This window comes from Panulirus ornatus, chromosome 2, assembly GCF_036320965.1.
Source record: "Panulirus ornatus isolate Po-2019 chromosome 2, ASM3632096v1, whole genome shotgun sequence".
Lineage (NCBI taxonomy): Eukaryota > Metazoa > Arthropoda > Malacostraca > Decapoda > Palinuridae > Panulirus > Panulirus ornatus.
The window spans coordinates 36,167,494-36,187,429 of record NC_092225.1 but is presented as its reverse complement, the minus strand read 5'-3'; the positions used below and the strand labels follow the sequence as shown (position 1 = coordinate 36,187,429).

The following is a 19,936-nucleotide window of genomic DNA, read 5'->3' as shown; positions in this document are numbered from 1 at the left end:
CCTTATTTCTAAGGTTGGACAGGTTCTCTACCATTTAACTGATAATTCTGGGGGTAAGCGATGCTGCTGCTGGATGAGTGGACACCATATAACAAATATAAACACAGTAGACTGCAGGAAAATCACATTAGCAGGTATACCTAAATTGCATGAGGAGCACATATCTGTACACAATGGTGGTATCTGTGAGCCTGACTCACTGGCAGGAACATGGCATGCTCCACCCAGGACCCACACTAACTCCACATGCCAACCCTCATTGAAGTTTTGGTGCACTTTCTACTGTGCGAACACTTCCTCACCAGCATCAGCATATTGTAAAATTTCTAGCTTCATTTCAAAGGTCAAAGGAGTTCTCTTTGATTTAACTGCTGGCCCTTGGGTAGTAGAAGTTGTTGTCTGCACGAAAATCCCATTAGCAGGTATACCCAAAGCACACACACACAATGGTGGTTGCTGCAAAAATGACCTGTTGGGAGGTATGCGGCATGCTCCATCCAGGACCCATGCTTAGTTCACCCACCAACCCTTAGGTGCACTTTCTAAAGAACTAACCTGAATAGTAGCAAATTTTGGCTGCATAAAGAGAGGTACTGGTAAAAGTAAGTTCCTTGCTTAACACAAAATTGCATATAGAGGTCCCACATAAATCAAAGACAGGGTGTGGAAATAAAAAGAGCGTGGTTGAGAGAGCAGAAGAGGGTGTTTTGAAATGGTTTGGTCACATGGAGAGAATGAGTGAGGAAAGATTGACCAACAGGATATATGTGTCGGAGGTGGAGGGAACGAGGAGAAGAGGGAGACCAAATTGGAGGTGGAAAGATGGAGTGAAAAAGATTTTGTGTGATCGGGGCCTGAACATGCAGGAGGGTGAAAGGAGGGCAAAGAATAGAGTGAATTGGAGCGATGTGGTATACCGGGGTTGACGTACTGTCAGTGGATTGAATCAAGGCATGTGTATGGGGGTGGGTTGGGCCATTTCTTTCGTCTGTTTCCTTGCGCTACCTCGCAAACGCGGGAGACAGCGGCAAAAAAAAAAAAAAAAAGAGAGAGAAGAGGTAGTAAAAGCTTTGCGGAAGATGAAAGCCGGCAAGGCAGCAGGTTTGGATGGTATTGCAGTGGAATTTATTAAAAAAGGGGGTGACTGTATTGTTGACTGGTTGGTAAGGTTATTTAATGTGTGTATGACTCATGGTGAGGTGCCTGAGGATTGGCGGAATGCGTGAATAGTGCCATTGTACAAAGGCAAAGGGGATAAGAGTGAGTGCTCAAATTACAGAGGTATAAGTTTGTTGAGTATTCCTGGCAAATTATATGGGAGGGTATTGATTGATAGGGTGAAGGCATGTACAGAGCATCAGATTGGGGAAGAGCAGTGTGGTTTCAGAAGTGGTAGAGGATGTGTGGATCAGGTGTTTGCTTTGAAGAATGTATGTGAGAAATACTTAGAAAAGCAAATGGATTTGTATGTAGCATTTATGGATCTGGAGAAGGCATATGATAGAGTTGACAGAGATGCTCTGTGGAAGGTATTAAGAATATATGGTGTGGGAGGCAAGTTGTTAGAAGCAGTGAAAAGTTTTTATCGAGGATGTAAGTCAAGTGTACGTGTAGGAAGAGAGGAAAGTGATTGGTTCTCAGTGAATGTAGATTTGCGGCAGGGGTGTGTGATGTCTCCATGGTTGTTTAATTTGTTTATGGATGGGGTTGTTAGGGAGGTGAATGCAAGAGTTTTGGAAAGAGGGGCAAGTATGAAGCCTGTTGGGGATGAGAGAGCTTGGGAAGTGAGTCAGTTGTTGTTCGCTGATGATACAGCGCTGGTGGCTGATTCATGTGAAAAACTGCAGAAGCTGGTGACTGAGTTTGGTAAAGTGTGTGAAAGAAGAAAGTTAAGAGTAAATGTGAATAAGAGCAAGGTTATTAGGTACAGTAGGGTTGAGGGTCAATTCAATTGGGAGGTGAGTTTGAATGGAGAAAAACTGGAGGAAGTGAAGTGTTTTAGATATCTGGGAGTGGATCTGGCAGCGGATGGAAACATGGAAGCGGAAGTGGATCATAGAGTGGGGGAGGGGGCGAAAATTCTGGGAGCCTTGAAGAATGTGTGGAAGTCGAGAACATTATCTCGGAAAGCAAAAATGGGTATGTTTGAAGGAATAGTGGTTCCAACAATGTTGTATGGTTGCGAGGCGTGGACTATGGATAGAGTTGTGCGCAGTAGGATGGATGTGCTGGAAATGAGATGTTTGAGGACAATGTGTGGTGTGAGGTGGTTTGATCGAGTAAGTAACGTAAGGGTAAGAGAGATGTGTGGAAATAAAATGAGCATGGTTGAGAGAGCAGAAGAGGGTGTTTTGAAATGGTTTGGTCACATGGAGAGAATGAGTGAGGAAAGATTGACCAAGAGGATATATGTGTCGGAGGTGGAGGGAACGAGGAGAAGAGGGAGACCAAATTGGAGGTGGAAAGATGGAGTGAAAAAGATTTTGTGTGATCGGGGCCTGAACATGCAGGAGGGTGAAAGGAGGGAAAAGAATAGAGTGAATTGGAGCGATGTGGTATACCGTGGTTGACGTGCTGTCAGTGGATTGAATCAAGGCATGTGTATGGGGGTGGGTTGGGCCATTTCTTTCGTCTGTTTCCTTGCGCTACCTCGCAAACGTGGGAGACAGCGACAAAGCAAAAAAAAAAATCTCTTACCCTTGCATTACTTACTCGATCAAACCACCTCACACCACACATTGTCCTCAAACATCTCATTTCCAGCACATCCATCCTCCTGCGCACAACTCTAGCCATAGTCCACGCCTCGCAACCATACAACATTGTTGGAACCACTATTCTTTCAAACATATCCATTTTTGCTTTCCGAGATAATGTTCTCGACTTCCACACATTCTTCAAGGCTCCCAGAATTTTCGCCCCCTCCCCCACCCTATGATCCACTTCCGCTTCCATGGTTCCATCTGCTGCCAGATCCACTCCCAGATATCTAAAACACTTCACTTCCTCCAGTTTTTCTCCATTCAAACTCACCTCCCAATTGACTTGACCCTCAACCCTACTGTACCTAATAACCTTGCTCTTATTCACATTTACTCTTAACTTTCTTCTTTCACACACTTTACCAAACTCAGTCACCAGCTTCTGTAGTTTCTCACATGAATCAGCCACCAGCGCTGTATCATCAGCGAACAAAAACTGACTCACTTCCCAAGCTCTCTCATCCCCAACAGACTTCATACTTGCCCCTCTTTCCAAAACTCTTGCATTCACCTCCCTAACAACCCCATCCATAAACAAATTAAACAACCATGGAGACATCACACACCCCTGCCGCAAACCTACATTCACTGAGAACCAATCAATATATATGTATGTATAAACTGAAATGTATATGCATATATATGTGCATGTATCCGTGTTCATGTATATACATGTGTATGTGGGTGGATGGGCCTTTCTTCGTCTGTTTCCCTTGCGCTACCTCACTAACGCGGGAAACAGTGAATACGTAAAATAAATGAATAAATAAATATTTTTCTTCATACATATTCACTATTTCCTGCATTAGCAAGGTAGCATTAAAAAAAGAGGGTTGAACCTTAGAAGGAATATCCTCATTGAGCTCCCTCTTTTGGAAAATTAAAAATGGGAGGGAATGATTTCCAGCTCCCTCCTCTTTAAGTCGCCTTCTAGGGCATGCACGGAATATATGGGAAGTATTCTCTCTCTCCTAGGGAAGAGTGGTTTGGGAAAGTCTTGGGGGTAAACTCAGGGGTTGGTGAGAGGACAAGAGCTAAGGAAGGAGTAGCACTACTCCTGAAACAAGAGTTGTGGGAGTATGCAATACAGTTTAAGAAACTGGGGTGGGGTGGGGGTGAGGGGTCAGGGAGAGTGGTTTGGTGGATGGAGAGGTGGTGATGGCTTTGCTGAAGATGAAAGCCAGCAAGGCAGTGGGTTGGAATGGTACTGCAATGGAATTCATCAACAAAGGGGGTGAATGTGTTGCTGATTGGTTGGTAAGGATATTCAATGTATGTATGGATCATGAAAAGCCTGAGGATTGGCGGAATGCATGCTTAGTGCCATTGTACAAAGGCAAAGGGGATAAAGGTGAATGTTCAAATTACAGAGGTATAAGTATATTGAGTATTTCAGGGAAATTATAAGGGAGGATATTGACTGAGAGGGTAAAAGCATGTACAGAGCATCAGATTGGGGAAGAGCAGTGTGGTTTTAGAAGTGGTAGAGGATGTGTGGATCAGGTATTTGCTTTGAAAAATGTTTGAGAAATACTTAGAAAAACAGATGGATTTGTACGTAGCATTTAGGCACATGATAGGGTGGATAGAGATGCTTTGTGCAAGGTTTTAAGAGTATAAGGTGTGGGAGGTAAGTTGCTAGAAGCAGTGAAAAGTTTTTATCAAGGATGTAAGACAGGTGTACGAATAGGGAGAGAGGAGAGAGATTGCTTCCCAGTGAATGTTGGTTTGTGGCAGGGGTGTGTGATGTCTTCATGGTTGTTTAATTTGTTTTATGGATGAGGTGGTTAGGGAGGTGAATGCAAGAGTTTTGGAGAGAGGGGTAAGTATGCAGTCTGTTCTGGATGAGAGGGCATGGGAAGTGAGTCAGTTGTTCACTGATAATACAGGACTGGTGGCTGATACAGGTGAGAAACTACAGAAGTTGGTGACTGGGTTTGATAAAGTGTGTGAAAGAAGAAAGTTGAAAGCAAATGTGAATAAGAGCAAGGAGATTCAGTAGGGTTGAGGGACTACTTATACTTAATTGGGAGGTAAGTTTGAATGGAGAAAAACTGGAGGAAGTGAAGTGTTTTAGATATCTGGGAGTGGACTCGGCAGCAGAGGTGAGTCACGAGGTGGGGAAGGGGACAAAGGTTCTAGGAGCGTTGAAGAATGTGTGGAAGGCGAGAACCGGGGTCGACATGATGTCAATGGATTGAACCAAGGTATGTGAAGCGTCTGGGGTAAACCATGGAAAGTTCTGTGGGGCCTGGATGTGGAAAGGGAGCTGTGGTTTCAGTGCATTATACATGACAGCTAGAGACAGAGTGTGAACGAATGGACACTTTTTGTCTTTTCCTGGTGCTACCTCACAGGAGGGGGAGGTGGATGCTATTTCAATTGTTGCACGGTGGAGACAGGAATGGATGAAGACAGCAATTATGAATATGTACATGTGTATATATGTATATGTCTGTGTATGTATATGTATGTATCCATTGAAATGCATATGTATGTATATGTGCATTTTTTTTTTTTTTTGCTTTGTCGCTGTCTCCCGTGTTTGGAAGGTAGCGCAAGGAAACAGACGAAAGAAATGGCCCAAACCAACCCCATACACATGTATATATATACGTCCACACACGCAAATATACATACCTACACAGCTTTCCATGGTTTACCCAAGACGCTTCACATGCTCTGATTCAATCCACTGACAGCACATCAACCCCGGTATACGACATCGATCCAATTCACTTTATTCCTTGCCCTCCTTTCACCCTCCCGCATGTTCAGGCCCCGATCACACAAAATCTTTTCCACTCCATCTTTCCACCTCCAATTTGGTCTCCCACTTCTCCTTGTTCCCTCCACCTCCGACACAGATATCCTCTTGGTCAATCTTTCCTCACTCATTCTCTCCATGTGCCCAAACCATTTCAAAACACCCTCTTCTGCTCTCTCAACCATGCTCTTTTTATTTCCACACATCTCTCTTACCCTTACGTTACTTACTTGATCAAACCACCTCACACCACACATAGTCCTCAAACATCTCATTTCCAGCACATCCATCCTCCTACGCACAACTCTATCCATAGCCCACGCCTCGCAACCATACAACATTGTTGGAACCACTATTCCTTCAAACATATCCATTTTTGCTTTCCGAGATAATGTTCTCGACTTCCACACATACTTTAAGTCTCCCAGGATTTTCGCCCCCTCCCCCACCCTATGATCCACTTCCGCTTCCATGGTTCCATCCGCTGCCAGATCCACTCCCAGATATCTAAAACACTTTACTTCCTCAAGCTTTTCTCCATTCAAACTTCCCTTCCAATTGACTTGACCCTCAACCCTACTGTACCTAATAACCTTGCTCTTATTCACATTTACTCTTAACTTTCTTCTTTCACACACTTTACCAAACTCAGTCACCAGCTTCTGCAGTTTCTCACATCAATCAGCCACCAGCGCTGTATCATCAGTGAACAACACCTGACTCACTTCCCAAGCTCTCTCATCCACAACAGACTTCATACTTGCCCCTCTTTCCAAAACTCTTCCATTCACCTCCCTAACAACCCCATCCATAAACAAATTAAACAACCATGGAGACATCACAGACCCCTGCCACAAACCTACATTCACTGAAAACCAATCACTTTCCTTTCTTCCTACACGTACACATGCCTTACATCCTCGATAAAAACTTTTCAATGCTTCTACCAAATTGCTTCCCACCCCATATATTCTTAATACCTTCCACAAAGCATCTCTATCAACTCTATCACATGCCTTCTCCAGATCCATATATGCTACATACAAATCCATTTGCTTTTCTAAGTATTTCTCACATACATTCTTCAAAGCAAACACCTGATCCACACATCCTCTACCACTTCTGTAACCACACTGCTCTTCCCCAATCTGATGCTCTGTACATGCCTTCACCCTCTCAATCAATACCCTCCCATATAATTTCCCAGGAATTCTCAACAAACTTATACCTCTGTAATTTGAGCACTCACTCTTATCCCCTTTGCCTTTGTACAATGGCAGTATGCAAGCATTCCGCCAATCCTCGGGCACCTCACCATGAATCATACATACATTATATAATCTTACCAACCAGTCAACAATACAGTCACCCCCTTTTTTAATAAATTCCACTGCAATACCATCCAAACCTGCTGCCTTGCCGGCTTTCATCTTCCACAAAGCTTTTACTACCTCCTCTCTGTTTATCAAATTTTCCCTAACCCTCTCACTTTGCACACCACCTCGACCAAAACACCCTATATCAGCTACTCTATCATCAAACACATTCAACAAACCTTCAAAATACTCACTCCATCTCCTTCTCACATCACCACTACTTGTTATCACCTCCCGATTAGCCCCCTTTACTGAAGTTCCCATTTGCTCCCTTGTCATACGCACTTTATTTACCTCCTTCCAAAACATCTTTTTATTCTCCCTAAAATTTAATGATACTCTCTCACCCAAACTCTCATTTGCCCTCTTTTTCACCTCTTGCACCTTTCTCTTGACCTCCTGTCTCTTTCTTTTATACATCTCCACTCATTTGCATTCTTTCCCTGCAAAAATCGTCCAAATGCCTCTCTCTTCTCTTTCACTAGTAATCTTACTTCTTCATCCCACCACTCACTACCCTTTCTAATCAACCCACCTCCCACGCTTCTCATGCCACAAGCATCTTTTGCGCAAGCCATCAATGCTTCCCTAAATACATCCTATTCCTCCCCGACTCCCCTTACGTCCTTTGTTCTCACCTTTTTCCATTCTGTACTCAGTATCTCCTGGTACTTCCTCACACAAGTCTCCTTCCCAAGCTCACTTACTCTCACCACTCTCTTCATCCCAACATTCTCTCTTCTTTTCTGAAAATCTCTACAAATCTTCACCTTCGCCTCCACAAGATAATGATCAGACATCCCTCCAGTTGCACCTCTCAGCACATTAACATCCAAAAGTCTCTCTTTCGCACGCCTATCAATTAACACGTAATACAATAACGCTCTCTGGCCATCTCTCCTACTTACATACATACCAGGTATTCCCAATCACCAGTCCTTTTTCAGCACATAAATCTACAAGCTCTTCACCATTTCCATTTCCACACTGAACACCCCATGTATACCAATTATTCCCTCTACTGCCATATTACTCACCTTTGCATTCAAATCACCCATCACTATAACCCGGTCTTGTGCATCAAAACCACTAACACACTCATTCAGCTGCTCCCAAAACACTTGCCTCTCATGATCTTTCTTCTCATGCCTAGGTGCATATGCACCAATAATCACCAATCTCTCTCCATCTACTTTCAGTTTTACCCATATCAATCTAGAATTTACTTTCTTACACTCTATCACATACTCCCACAGCTCCTGTTTCAGGAGTAGTGCTACTCCTTCCCTTGCTCTTGTCCTCTCACTGACCCCTGACTTTACTTCCAAGACAATCCCAAGCCACTCTTCCCCTTTACCCTTGAGCTTCGTTTCACTCAGAGCCAAAACATTCATGTTCCTTTCCTCAAACATACTATCTCCCCTTTTTTCTCATCTTGGTTACATCCACACACATTTAGACACCCCAATCTGAGCCTTCGAGGAGGATGAGCACTCCCCGCGTGACTCCTTCTTCTGTTTCCCCTTTTAGAAAGTCAAAATACAAGGAGGGGAGGGTTTCTGGTCCCCCACTCCCGTCTCCTTTAGTCGCCTTCTACGACACGTGAGGAATGCGTGGGAAGTATTCTTTCTCCCCCATCCCCAGGGATAATAATAAAGTACTTAATTCCATTGGAGGACTTCCTAATTTCCCTCTTGATCATTCTATTACCAAATCAGAAAAAACTGTAAAATTTACCCCTACACCAAGCAAGCTATACATAGCAGCTGATAGCCAGCCATCAACCAGGGAGGTATATTACTTGTACTATCTGCCTGGGTATTGGAATGGTTAGTGACAGCTGCATAATGAGCCACACTTCAGTGGTTGACAAGCTGCACTCCTTTGACCCAAGTGTGTCTTTTCTTTATGCCTCATGCACAGTGGACTGCTGTCATTCTGTTTACAAACATACAATCTCTTCTAATTACACATAATAACACTTAATACAACACAACCCATTTTTTGCAACTCTTGATTTTCCTTGGGTGAAAGCCATGCGCTAGCCTTGTTCATAGCAGAAGCAATAGTTAGAAGCAGAATCTATAAACATCAGACCAGAGCACTAGATAGGAGTGGGCAAGAGTATTAGCTGAGAGCATTAGGTAGACAAAGTAGGTTGGAACATTTCCCAGGAACTTCAGGTAGGAGCCTCTGAAAACACCATGCTAGAGTTACCCTCGGCCAGTGGTCCGTTAAAGGTGAGGCACTTAAAGATAAGGGCTTCAATGGAATTCAACAGTTATGGAGACGCTTTTGCCATTCACAACCCAGTGAGGGAATTCCCAAAGGAAACCGGCATCAGAGATATAGAAAGAGATATAGATATACTGTGTAAGCTACCTTTACTCATGCTACCATAGTTTACATGTCAGCAATTACAGTATAACTAAAAACCAAGATGAAACTCACTTCAAGGTTGATATGCTGATGAAAAGGAATCTGTCGCTGTTTCTCTTGCTTCTCTTGTTCTGTCGTGCGCTCATACTGCTGCAGCATAAAGATAGGAGCTTTAGACCTTAGAAATGCTACTTTCTTTGTGTATAAAATCCAAATATAGTCAGTATCATATATGACATCAGAGGTCAGGAGAACGAAAGTATTGCTCATCATCTAAAGTACACCCATCCCTCACTTTAAGTTGGGGGTTATATTCCACAAAAACCTAAAAGAAATAGATAATGCATATAGGAAACCAATAAACACACAGAAAAATGAGATAAATGCACAGCTTCGTGGTCTGATTGGTGGATTCTTCCATTAATTTCACATTATGTAGCTTCTGACATCAAAAAACTTATCTAGCCATCCTTTACTTGCTTGAAATGGCTCAGGTTCAGCTACAATGTCTTACTTCAATAAACAATCATAAATCTTCAGAGCTTCAATCTGAAATGTAGGTTACTACGGTTGCTTTTCTTCTCTCCCTTATCCTCTATGTGTACAGATAGTTACTCCATCTTCTCAATAAATGGATTTCTAACCCTTGAAGATACCTTGGCAGACAGTGGAGTAGAGTGGACCACAGTACTCCAAATTGTCTGTGCATTCTCTTATGCTGTAGGATGTGAGCATTCCCAAGTGATGACACTTCCTCAATTGCATCAGTGTGTCATAAGATTTCTTGCCTTATTTCTAAGGTTGGACAGGTTCTCTACCATTTAACTGATAATTCTGGGGGTAAGCGATGCTGCTGCTGGATGAGTGGACACCATATAACAAATATAAACACAGTAGACTGCAGGAAAATCACATTAGCAGGTATACCTAAATTGCATGAGGAGCACATATCTGTACACAATGGTGGTATCTGTGAGCCTGACTCACTGGCAGGAACATGGCATGCTCCACCCAGGACCCACACTAACTCCACATGCCAACCCTCATTGAAGTTTTGGTGCACTTTCTACTGTGCGAACACTTCCTCACCAGCATCAGCATATTGTAAAATTTCTAGCTTCATTTCAAAGGTCAAAGGAGTTCTCTTTGATTTAACTGCTGGCCCTTGGGTAGTAGAAGTTGTTGTCTGCACGAAAATCCCATTAGCAGGTATACCCAAAGCACACACACACAATGGTGGTTGCTGCAAAAATGACCTGTTGGGAGGTATGCGGCATGCTCCATCCAGGACCCATGCTTAGTTCACCCACCAACCCTTAGGTGCACTTTCTAAAGAACTAACCTGAATAGTAGCAAATTTTGGCTGCATAAAGAGAGGTACTGGTAAAAGTAAGTTCCTTGCTTAACACAAAATTGCATATAGAGGTCCCACATAAATCAAAGACAGGGTGTGGAAATAAAAAGAGCGTGGTTGAGAGAGCAGAAGAGGGTGTTTTGAAATGGTTTGGTCACATGGAGAGAATGAGTGAGGAAAGATTGACCAACAGGATATATGTGTCGGAGGTGGAGGGAACGAGGAGAAGAGGGAGACCAAATTGGAGGTGGAAAGATGGAGTGAAAAAGATTTTGTGTGATCGGGGCCTGAACATGCAGGAGGGTGAAAGGAGGGCAAAGAATAGAGTGAATTGGAGCGATGTGGTATACCGGGGTTGACGTACTGTCAGTGGATTGAATCAAGGCATGTGTATGGGGGTGGGTTGGGCCATTTCTTTCGTCTGTTTCCTTGCGCTACCTCGCAAACGCGGGAGACAGCGGCAAAAAAAAAAAAAAAAGAGAGAGAAGAGGTAGTAAAAGCTTTGCGGAAGATGAAAGCCGGCAAGGCAGCAGGTTTGGATGGTATTGCAGTGGAATTTATTAAAAAAGGGGGTGACTGTATTGTTGACTGGTTGGTAAGGTTATTTAATGTGTGTATGACTCATGGTGAGGTGCCTGAGGATTGGCGGAATGCGTGAATAGTGCCATTGTACAAAGGCAAAGGGGATAAGAGTGAGTGCTCAAATTACAGAGGTATAAGTTTGTTGAGTATTCCTGGCAAATTATATGGGAGGGTATTGATTGATAGGGTGAAGGCATGTACAGAGCATCAGATTGGGGAAGAGCAGTGTGGTTTCAGAAGTGGTAGAGGATGTGTGGATCAGGTGTTTGCTTTGAAGAATGTATGTGAGAAATACTTAGAAAAGCAAATGGATTTGTATGTAGCATTTATGGATCTGGAGAAGGCATATGATAGAGTTGACAGAGATGCTCTGTGGAAGGTATTAAGAATATATGGTGTGGGAGGCAAGTTGTTAGAAGCAGTGAAAAGTTTTTATCGAGGATGTAAGTCAAGTGTACGTGTAGGAAGAGAGGAAAGTGATTGGTTCTCAGTGAATGTAGATTTGCGGCAGGGGTGTGTGATGTCTCCATGGTTGTTTAATTTGTTTATGGATGGGGTTGTTAGGGAGGTGAATGCAAGAGTTTTGGAAAGAGGGGCAAGTATGAAGCCTGTTGGGGATGAGAGAGCTTGGGAAGTGAGTCAGTTGTTGTTCGCTGATGATACAGCGCTGGTGGCTGATTCATGTGAAAAACTGCAGAAGCTGGTGACTGAGTTTGGTAAAGTGTGTGAAAGAAGAAAGTTAAGAGTAAATGTGAATAAGAGCAAGGTTATTAGGTACAGTAGGGTTGAGGGTCAATTCAATTGGGAGGTGAGTTTGAATGGAGAAAAACTGGAGGAAGTGAAGTGTTTTAGATATCTGGGAGTGGATCTGGCAGCGGATGGAAACATGGAAGCGGAAGTGGATCATAGAGTGGGGGAGGGGGCGAAAATTCTGGGAGCCTTGAAGAATGTGTGGAAGTCGAGAACATTATCTCGGAAAGCAAAAATGGGTATGTTTGAAGGAATAGTGGTTCCAACAATGTTGTATGGTTGCGAGGCGTGGACTATGGATAGAGTTGTGCGCAGTAGGATGGATGTGCTGGAAATGAGATGTTTGAGGACAATGTGTGGTGTGAGGTGGTTTGATCGAGTAAGTAACGTAAGGGTAAGAGAGATGTGTGGAAATAAAATGAGCATGGTTGAGAGAGCAGAAGAGGGTGTTTTGAAATGGTTTGGTCACATGGAGAGAATGAGTGAGGAAAGATTGACCAAGAGGATATATGTGTCGGAGGTGGAGGGAACGAGGAGAAGAGGGAGACCAAATTGGAGGTGGAAAGATGGAGTGAAAAAGATTTTGTGTGATCGGGGCCTGAACATGCAGGAGGGTGAAAGGAGGGAAAAGAATAGAGTGAATTGGAGCGATGTGGTATACCGTGGTTGACGTGCTGTCAGTGGATTGAATCAAGGCATGTGTATGGGGGTGGGTTGGGCCATTTCTTTCGTCTGTTTCCTTGCGCTACCTCGCAAACGTGGGAGACAGCGACAAAGCAAAAAAAAAAATCTCTTACCCTTGCATTACTTACTCGATCAAACCACCTCACACCACACATTGTCCTCAAACATCTCATTTCCAGCACATCCATCCTCCTGCGCACAACTCTAGCCATAGTCCACGCCTCGCAACCATACAACATTGTTGGAACCACTATTCTTTCAAACATATCCATTTTTGCTTTCCGAGATAATGTTCTCGACTTCCACACATTCTTCAAGGCTCCCAGAATTTTCGCCCCCTCCCCCACCCTATGATCCACTTCCGCTTCCATGGTTCCATCTGCTGCCAGATCCACTCCCAGATATCTAAAACACTTCACTTCCTCCAGTTTTTCTCCATTCAAACTCACCTCCCAATTGACTTGACCCTCAACCCTACTGTACCTAATAACCTTGCTCTTATTCACATTTACTCTTAACTTTCTTCTTTCACACACTTTACCAAACTCAGTCACCAGCTTCTGTAGTTTCTCACATGAATCAGCCACCAGCGCTGTATCATCAGCGAACAAAAACTGACTCACTTCCCAAGCTCTCTCATCCCCAACAGACTTCATACTTGCCCCTCTTTCCAAAACTCTTGCATTCACCTCCCTAACAACCCCATCCATAAACAAATTAAACAACCATGGAGACATCACACACCCCTGCCGCAAACCTACATTCACTGAGAACCAATCAATATATACGGGCCTTTCTTCGTCTGTTTCCCTTGCGCTACCTCACTAACGCGGGAAACAGTGAATACGTAAAATAAATGAATAAATAAATATTTTTCTTCATACATATTCACTATTTCCTGCATTAGCAAGGTAGCATTAAAAAAAGAGGGTTGAACCTTAGAAGGAATATCCTCATTGAGCTCCCTCTTTTGGAAAATTAAAAATGGGAGGGAATGATTTCCAGCTCCCTCCTCTTTAAGTCGCCTTCTAGGGCATGCACGGAATATATGGGAAGTATTCTCTCTCTCCTAGGGAAGAGTGGTTTGGGAAAGTCTTGGGGGTAAACTCAGGGGTTGGTGAGAGGACAAGAGCTAAGGAAGGAGTAGCACTACTCCTGAAACAAGAGTTGTGGGAGTATGCGATACAGTTTAAGAAACTGGGGTGGGGTGGGGGTGAGGGGTCAGGGAGAGTGGTTTGGTGGATGGAGAGGTGGTGATGGCTTTGCTGAAGATGAAAGCCAGCAAGGCAGTGGGTTGGAATGGTACTGCAATGGAATTCATCAACAAAGGGGGTGAATGTGTTGCTGATTGGTTGGTAAGGATATTCAATGTATGTATGGATCATGAAAAGCCTGAGGATTGGCGGAATGCATGCTTAGTGCCATTGTACAAAGGCAAAGGGGATAAAGGTGAATGTTCAAATTACAGAGGTATAAGTATATTGAGTATTTCAGGGAAATTATAAGGGAGGATATTGACTGAGAGGGTAAAAGCATGTACAGAGCATCAGATTGGGGAAGAGCAGTGTGGTTTTAGAAGTGGTAGAGGATGTGTGGATCAGGTATTTGCTTTGAAAAATGTTTGAGAAATACTTAGAAAAACAGATGGATTTGTACGTAGCATTTAGGCACATGATAGGGTGGATAGAGATGCTTTGTGCAAGGTTTTAAGAGTATAAGGTGTGGGAGGTAAGTTGCTAGAAGCAGTGAAAAGTTTTTATCAAGGATGTAAGACAGGTGTACGAATAGGGAGAGAGGAGAGAGATTGCTTCCCAGTGAATGTTGGTTTGTGGCAGGGGTGTGTGATGTCTTCATGGTTGTTTAATTTGTTTTATGGATGAGGTGGTTAGGGAGGTGAATGCAAGAGTTTTGGAGAGAGGGGTAAGTATGCAGTCTGTTCTGGATGAGAGGGCATGGGAAGTGAGTCAGTTGTTCACTGATAATACAGGACTGGTGGCTGATACAGGTGAGAAACTACAGAAGTTGGTGACTGGGTTTGATAAAGTGTGTGAAAGAAGAAAGTTGAAAGCAAATGTGAATAAGAGCAAGGAGATTCAGTAGGGTTGAGGGACTACTTATACTTAATTGGGAGGTAAGTTTGAATGGAGAAAAACTGGAGGAAGTGAAGTGTTTTAGATATCTGGGAGTGGACTCGGCAGCAGAGGTGAGTCACGAGGTGGGGAAGGGGACAAAGGTTCTAGGAGCGTTGAAGAATGTGTGGAAGGCGAGAACCGGGGTCGACATGATGTCAATGGATTGAACCAAGGTATGTGAAGCGTCTGGGGTAAACCATGGAAAGTTCTGTGGGGCCTGGATGTGGAAAGGGAGCTGTGGTTTCAGTGCATTATACATGACAGCTAGAGACAGAGTGTGAACGAATGGACACTTTTTGTCTTTTCCTGGTGCTACCTCACAGGAGGGGAGGTGGATGCTATTTCAATTGTTGCACGGTGGAGACAGGAATGGATGAAGACAGCAATTATGAATATGTACATGTGTATATATGTATATGTCTGTGTATGTATATGTATGTATCCATTGAAATGCATATGTATGTATATGTGCATTTTTTTTTTTTTTTTGCTTTGTCGCTGTCTCCCGTGTTTGGAAGGTAGCGCAAGGAAACAGACGAAAGAAATGGCCCAAACCAACCCCATACACATGTATATATATACGTCCACACACGCAAATATACATACCTACACAGCTTTCCATGGTTTACCCAAGACGCTTCACATGCTCTGATTCAATCCACTGACAGCACATCAACCCCGGTATACGACATCGATCCAATTCACTTTATTCCTTGCCCTCCTTTCACCCTCCCGCATGTTCAGGCCCCGATCACACAAAATCTTTTCCACTCCATCTTTCCACCTCCAATTTGGTCTCCCACTTCTCCTTGTTCCCTCCACCTCCGACACAGATATCCTCTTGGTCAATCTTTCCTCACTCATTCTCTCCATGTGCCCAAACCATTTCAAAACACCCTCTTCTGCTCTCTCAACCATGCTCTTTTTATTTCCACACATCTCTCTTACCCTTACGTTACTTACTTGATCAAACCACCTCACACCACACATAGTCCTCAAACATCTCATTTCCAGCACATCCATCCTCCTACGCACAACTCTATCCATAGCCCACGCCTCGCAACCATACAACATTGTTGGAACCACTATTCCTTCAAACATATCCATTTTTGCTTTCCGAGATAATGTTCTCGACTTCCACACATACTTTAAGTCTCCCAGGATTTTCGCCCCCTCCCCCACCCTATGATCCACTTCCGCTTCCATGGTTCCATCCGCTGCCAGATCCACTCCCAGATATCTAAAACACTTTACTTCCTCAAGCTTTTCTCCATTCAAACTTCCCTTCCAATTGACTTGACCCTCAACCCTACTGTACCTAATAACCTTGCTCTTATTCACATTTACTCTTAACTTTCTTCTTTCACACACTTTACCAAACTCAGTCACCAGCTTCTGCAGTTTCTCACATCAATCAGCCACCAGCGCTGTATCATCAGTGAACAACACCTGACTCACTTCCCAAGCTCTCTCATCCACAACAGACTTCATACTTGCCCCTCTTTCCAAAACTCTTCCATTCACCTCCCTAACAACCCCATCCATAAACAAATTAAACAACCATGGAGACATCACAGACCCCTGCCACAAACCTACATTCACTGAAAACCAATCACTTTCCTTTCTTCCTACACGTACACATGCCTTACATCCTCGATAAAAACTTTTCAATGCTTCTACCAAATTGCTTCCCACCCCATATATTCTTAATACCTTCCACAAAGCATCTCTATCAACTCTATCACATGCCTTCTCCAGATCCATATATGCTACATACAAATCCATTTGCTTTTCTAAGTATTTCTCACATACATTCTTCAAAGCAAACACCTGATCCACACATCCTCTACCACTTCTGTAACCACACTGCTCTTCCCCAATCTGATGCTCTGTACATGCCTTCACCCTCTCAATCAATACCCTCCCATATAATTTCCCAGGAATTCTCAACAAACTTATACCTCTGTAATTTGAGCACTCACTCTTATCCCCTTTGCCTTTGTACAATGGCAGTATGCAAGCATTCCGCCAATCCTCGGGCACCTCACCATGAATCATACATACATTATATAATCTTACCAACCAGTCAACAATACAGTCACCCCCTTTTTTAATAAATTCCACTGCAATACCATCCAAACCTGCTGCCTTGCCGGCTTTCATCTTCCACAAAGCTTTTACTACCTCCTCTCTGTTTATCAAATTTTCCCTAACCCTCTCACTTTGCACACCACCTCGACCAAAACACCCTATATCAGCTACTCTATCATCAAACACATTCAACAAACCTTCAAAATACTCACTCCATCTCCTTCTCACATCACCACTACTTGTTATCACCTCCCGATTAGCCCCCTTTACTGAAGTTCCCATTTGCTCCCTTGTCATACGCACTTTATTTACCTCCTTCCAAAACATCTTTTTATTCTCCCTAAAATTTAATGATACTCTCTCACCCAAACTCTCATTTGCCCTCTTTTTCACCTCTTGCACCTTTCTCTTGACCTCCTGTCTCTTTCTTTTATACATCTCCACTCATTTGCATTCTTTCCCTGCAAAAATCGTCCAAATGCCTCTCTCTTCTCTTTCACTAGTAATCTTACTTCTTCATCCCACCACTCACTACCCTTTCTAATCAACCCACCTCCCACGCTTCTCATGCCACAAGCATCTTTTGCGCAAGCCATCAATGCTTCCCTAAATACATCCTATTCCTCCCCGACTCCCCTTACGTCCTTTGTTCTCACCTTTTTCCATTCTGTACTCAGTATCTCCTGGTACTTCCTCACACAAGTCTCCTTCCCAAGCTCACTTACTCTCACCACTCTCTTCATCCCAACATTCTCTCTTCTTTTCTGAAAATCTCTACAAATCTTCACCTTCGCCTCCACAAGATAATGATCAGACATCCCTCCAGTTGCACCTCTCAGCACATTAACATCCAAAAGTCTCTCTTTCGCACGCCTATCAATTAACACGTAATACAATAACGCTCTCTGGCCATCTCTCCTACTTACATACATACCAGGTATTCCCAATCACCAGTCCTTTTTCAGCACATAAATCTACAAGCTCTTCACCATTTCCATTTCCACACTGAACACCCCATGTATACCAATTATTCCCTCTACTGCCATATTACTCACCTTTGCATTCAAATCACCCATCACTATAACCCGGTCTTGTGCATCAAAACCACTAACACACTCATTCAGCTGCTCCCAAAACACTTGCCTCTCATGATCTTTCTTCTCATGCCTAGGTGCATATGCACCAATAATCACCAATCTCTCTCCATCTACTTTCAGTTTTACCCATATCAATCTAGAATTTACTTTCTTACACTCTATCACATACTCCCACAGCTCCTGTTTCAGGAGTAGTGCTACTCCTTCCCTTGCTCTTGTCCTCTCACTGACCCCTGACTTTACTTCCAAGACAATCCCAAGCCACTCTTCCCCTTTACCCTTGAGCTTCGTTTCACTCAGAGCCAAAACATTCATGTTCCTTTCCTCAAACATACTATCTCCCCTTTTTTCTCATCTTGGTTACATCCACACACATTTAGACACCCCAATCTGAGCCTTCGAGGAGGATGAGCACTCCCCGCGTGACTCCTTCTTCTGTTTCCCCTTTTAGAAAGTCAAAATACAAGGAGGGGAGGGTTTCTGGTCCCCCACTCCCGTCTCCTTTAGTCGCCTTCTACGACACGTGAGGAATGCGTGGGAAGTATTCTTTCTCCCCCATCCCCAGGGATAATAATAAAGTACTTAATTCCATTGGAGGACTTCCTAATTTCCCTCTTGATCATTCTATTACCAAATCAGAAAAAACTGTAAAATTTACCCCTACACCAAGCAAGCTATACATAGCAGCTGATAGCCAGCCATCAACCAGGGAGGTATATTACTTGTACTATCTGCCTGGGTATTGGAATGGTTAGTGACAGCTGCATAATGAGCCACACTTCAGTGGTTGACAAGCTGCACTCCTTTGACCCAAGTGTGTCTTTTCTTTATGCCTCATGCACAGTGGACTGCTGTCATTCTGTTTACAAACATACAATCTCTTCTAATTACACATAATAACACTTAATACAACACAACCCATTTTTTGCAACTCTTGATTTTCCTTGGGTGAAAGCCATGCGCTAGCCTTGTTCATAGCAGAAGCAATAGTTAGAAGCAGAATCTATAAACATCAGACCAGAGCACTAGATAGGAGTGGGCAAGAGTATTAGCTGAGAGCATTAGGTAGACAAAGTAGGTTGGAACATTTCCCAGGAACTTCAGGTAGGAGCCTCTGAAAACACCATGCTAGAGTTACCCTCGGCCAGTGGTCCGTTAAAGGTGAGGCACTTAAAGATAAGGGCTTCAATGGAATTCAACAGTTATGGAGACGCTTTTGCCATTCACAACCCAGTGAGGGAATTCCCAAAGGAAACCGGCATCAGAGATATAGAAAGAGATATAGATATACTGTGTAAGCTACCTTTACTCATGCTACCATAGTTTACATGTCAGCAATTACAGTATAACTAAAAACCAAGATGAAACTCACTTCAAGGTTGATATGCTGATGAAAAGGAATCTGTCGCTGTTTCTCTTGCTTCTCTTGTTCTGTCGTGCGCTCATACTGCTGCAGCATAAAGATAGGAGCTTTAGACCTTAGAAATGCTACTTTCTTTGTGTATAAAATCCAAATATAGTCAGTATCATATATGACATCAGAGGTCAGGAGAACGAAAGTATTGCTCATCATCTAAAGTACACCCATCCCTCACTTTAAGTTGGGGGTTATATTCCACAAAAACCTAAAAGAAATAGATAATGCATATAGGAAACCAATAAACACACAGAAAAATGAGATAAATGCACAGCTTCGTGGTCTGATTGGTGGATTCTTCCATTAATTTCACATTATGTAGCTTCTGACATCAAAAAACTTATCTAGCCATCCTTTACTTGCTTGAAATGGCTCAGGTTCAGCTACAATGTCTTACTTCAATAAACAATCATAAATCTTCAGAGCTTCAATCTGAAATGTAGGTTACTACGGTTGCTTTTCTTCTCTCCCTTATCCTCTATGTGTACAGATAGTTACTCCATCTTCTCAATAAATGGATTTCTAACCCTTGAAGATACCTTGGC

At 43.2% G+C, this 19,936-nt stretch overlaps 1 protein-coding gene across 20 annotated transcripts in view; it reads right to left on the bottom strand.

Moving 5' to 3' along the window:
- Positions 1–19,559, bottom strand: part of LOC139756092 (eukaryotic translation initiation factor 3 subunit C-like) — a 45,704-nt gene extending 26,145 nt beyond the window's left edge. For 8 of the 20 annotated variants that reach the window (XM_071675140.1, XM_071675314.1, XM_071675170.1 and 5 more), the window contains exons 1-2: positions 19,347–19,559; positions 9,357–9,437 (exon numbers count right to left, since the gene is read on the bottom strand). In XM_071675140.1, the coding sequence (XP_071531241.1) occupies positions 9,357–9,437; positions 19,347–19,547 (282 nt within the window). In that variant the 5' untranslated portion in view covers positions 19,548–19,559. The remainder of the gene's footprint in view (positions 1–9,356; positions 9,438–19,346) is intronic. The other 12 variants (XM_071675151.1, XM_071675178.1, XM_071675213.1 and 9 more) reach the window with 3 other exon arrangements.
- Between the last annotated feature and the right edge of the window lie 377 nt (positions 19,560–19,936).